The following is a 1,563-nucleotide window of genomic DNA, read 5'->3' as shown; positions in this document are numbered from 1 at the left end:
ACTGTAGGACAGACAAAAATAACTAAACCTGCGAAAGTGTTCCTGTTGCCACGTTGGAGAGATTTAAGTCTGCTTTGTTTTTTGTGCCTCAGCGAAATCAGTCTAAACCCTAGAAATGTAAAGTAGAAAAATGCAGACGGACTAGTTGTAAAATGTGACATCGCTTTGTCACAATGTCGTCTGACATAAACTTTTATCCTGGAGCAAATCTCAGAAGTTCAAGGCTGATCAACATCATTGTTGCTTGACAGCATTTAATCCTTCCAAAGAACATGAAAGAAAGTCACTGAACTGGAATATCTGTCACCAGGAAATGCATGACTTAGTTCTCGTTAGGTATGTGGCACAGAACTGGTATAAAAGTCACTGAGCAGCAGGTTTGTCCAGAAAGGATCTGAACCATCTCCCAACATGAAGGTTCTGCTGCTGCCGCTGCTGCTGCTCCTGCTGCTGTGTAGCACTCAGGGTGAGCCAACGCTTGTTTTCATTCAGCATTTGCATTTTTTTATAGCAAAGGACTAAATGAGGTCCAACAGATGTTTTAAATAATCTGGGATTCTCAGTGCAAACATGAATAATCCCACAATACTGTGGTAAGATGGTGAGTTTTGAAGGACTGTTCTTCTTTTTAAGTGCTCACACTCAGATGCTACACCTGTGAAGATGAGAATGACACCATCTGCAAGAAGGAGACACAGTGTGACGATTCTGCCCACTACTGTAGGACCTCTGTGCACCGTAAGTACAACTTGCTCTGCTGCATTCTCCTGCTCTTATGTTCATCATGTAGCCGAACGCATGTAGGCAAAGCCGCACTCAGTGACGAGACACTATTGCATTTGATTTTCCAACAGATGAGACACTGTCCCGGACTTGTGAGGTTTTCTGTGCTGAAGACTACTTCACAACCTGCTGCAAAGAAGATCTGTGCTACAAATGATGCATTAATCAGCTCTTCATGACTTTCTCTTTCAAAATCAAAAATCACACAAAAATGTTAGTTTTTTTGGATCAATTGGATGTTTGGCGAGATGATTTGTTTGCATGTTAAAATGTAACATGGCAGTCTTGTTTTTGATTTTTACGTTTGATTGCAATATCATTTCTTAAACTGCAAAACACGCTGGGAGCTAAAAGCAGGGCACACACTCTTAATCTGTTCCTGATGTCACTTAATGGGTCACTGCAAGAGCATGCTGGTATATGGGTCACTGTCTGTCACCACTCTCGTGCAGTGCTGGACTCCTGTAGTCATGTGTACAAAACTCATTAAATAAAAAATGAGAGAAAAACTGAATTCATCTCTTCCTTTGATTTCAGTGGCAAACTGTTTACTCGTACCAGTTTTGGACTGATAACAGAAGCTGGTAGTATATAGTAGCAATAAAGTGGTCTATCTGAATGTGTTTACAGTATCAAAACTGCCGTGGCTCTCGACCTGCGACCCCTCTATTTGACACAAGGTAAGCCTTTAAAGTGTGTTAATTCAAAAAGCAAGCAGGTGATTGAACATGCTGCGACTGGTGTGACATGTTGATGGTACAGTTACATAGATGACACGAA

The 1,563-nt window shown here is 41.3% G+C and overlaps 1 protein-coding gene across 1 annotated transcript; it reads left to right on the top strand.

The window, feature by feature from the left end:
• Nucleotides 1-337: 337 nt before the first annotated feature.
• On the top strand, nucleotides 338-1,297 carry ly6d (lymphocyte antigen 6 family member D). Its single transcript, XM_061720218.1, has 3 exons — nucleotides 338-466; nucleotides 634-738; nucleotides 855-1,297. The coding sequence occupies exons 1-3, from the start codon at nucleotides 412-414 to the stop codon at nucleotides 938-940; spliced, it is 246 nt and encodes an 81-aa protein (XP_061576202.1). The 5' UTR covers nucleotides 338-411; the 3' UTR covers nucleotides 941-1,297.
• Nucleotides 1,298-1,563: the final 266 nt, after the last annotated feature.

Source organism: Cololabis saira, chromosome 4 (assembly GCF_033807715.1).
Source record: "Cololabis saira isolate AMF1-May2022 chromosome 4, fColSai1.1, whole genome shotgun sequence".
Lineage (NCBI taxonomy): Eukaryota > Metazoa > Chordata > Actinopteri > Beloniformes > Belonidae > Cololabis > Cololabis saira.
Note: the sequence above shows the minus strand (reverse complement) of the source record. Positions and strands in the feature narration are given on the sequence as shown.

Bases quoted from the DNA above. Each gene is read 5' to 3' on its own strand.
- ly6d (XM_061720218.1), top strand. From the start codon at position 412: ATGAAGGTTCTGCTGCTGCCGCTGCTGCTGCTCCTGCTGCTGTGTAGC. The intron at 467-633 runs GTGAGCCAACGC...CTTCTTTTTAAG, and splicing joins GCTGCTGTGTAGCACTCAGG to TGCTCACACTCAGATGCTAC. The intron at 739-854 runs GTAAGTACAACT...ATTTTCCAACAG, and splicing joins CTGTAGGACCTCTGTGCACC to ATGAGACACTGTCCCGGACT.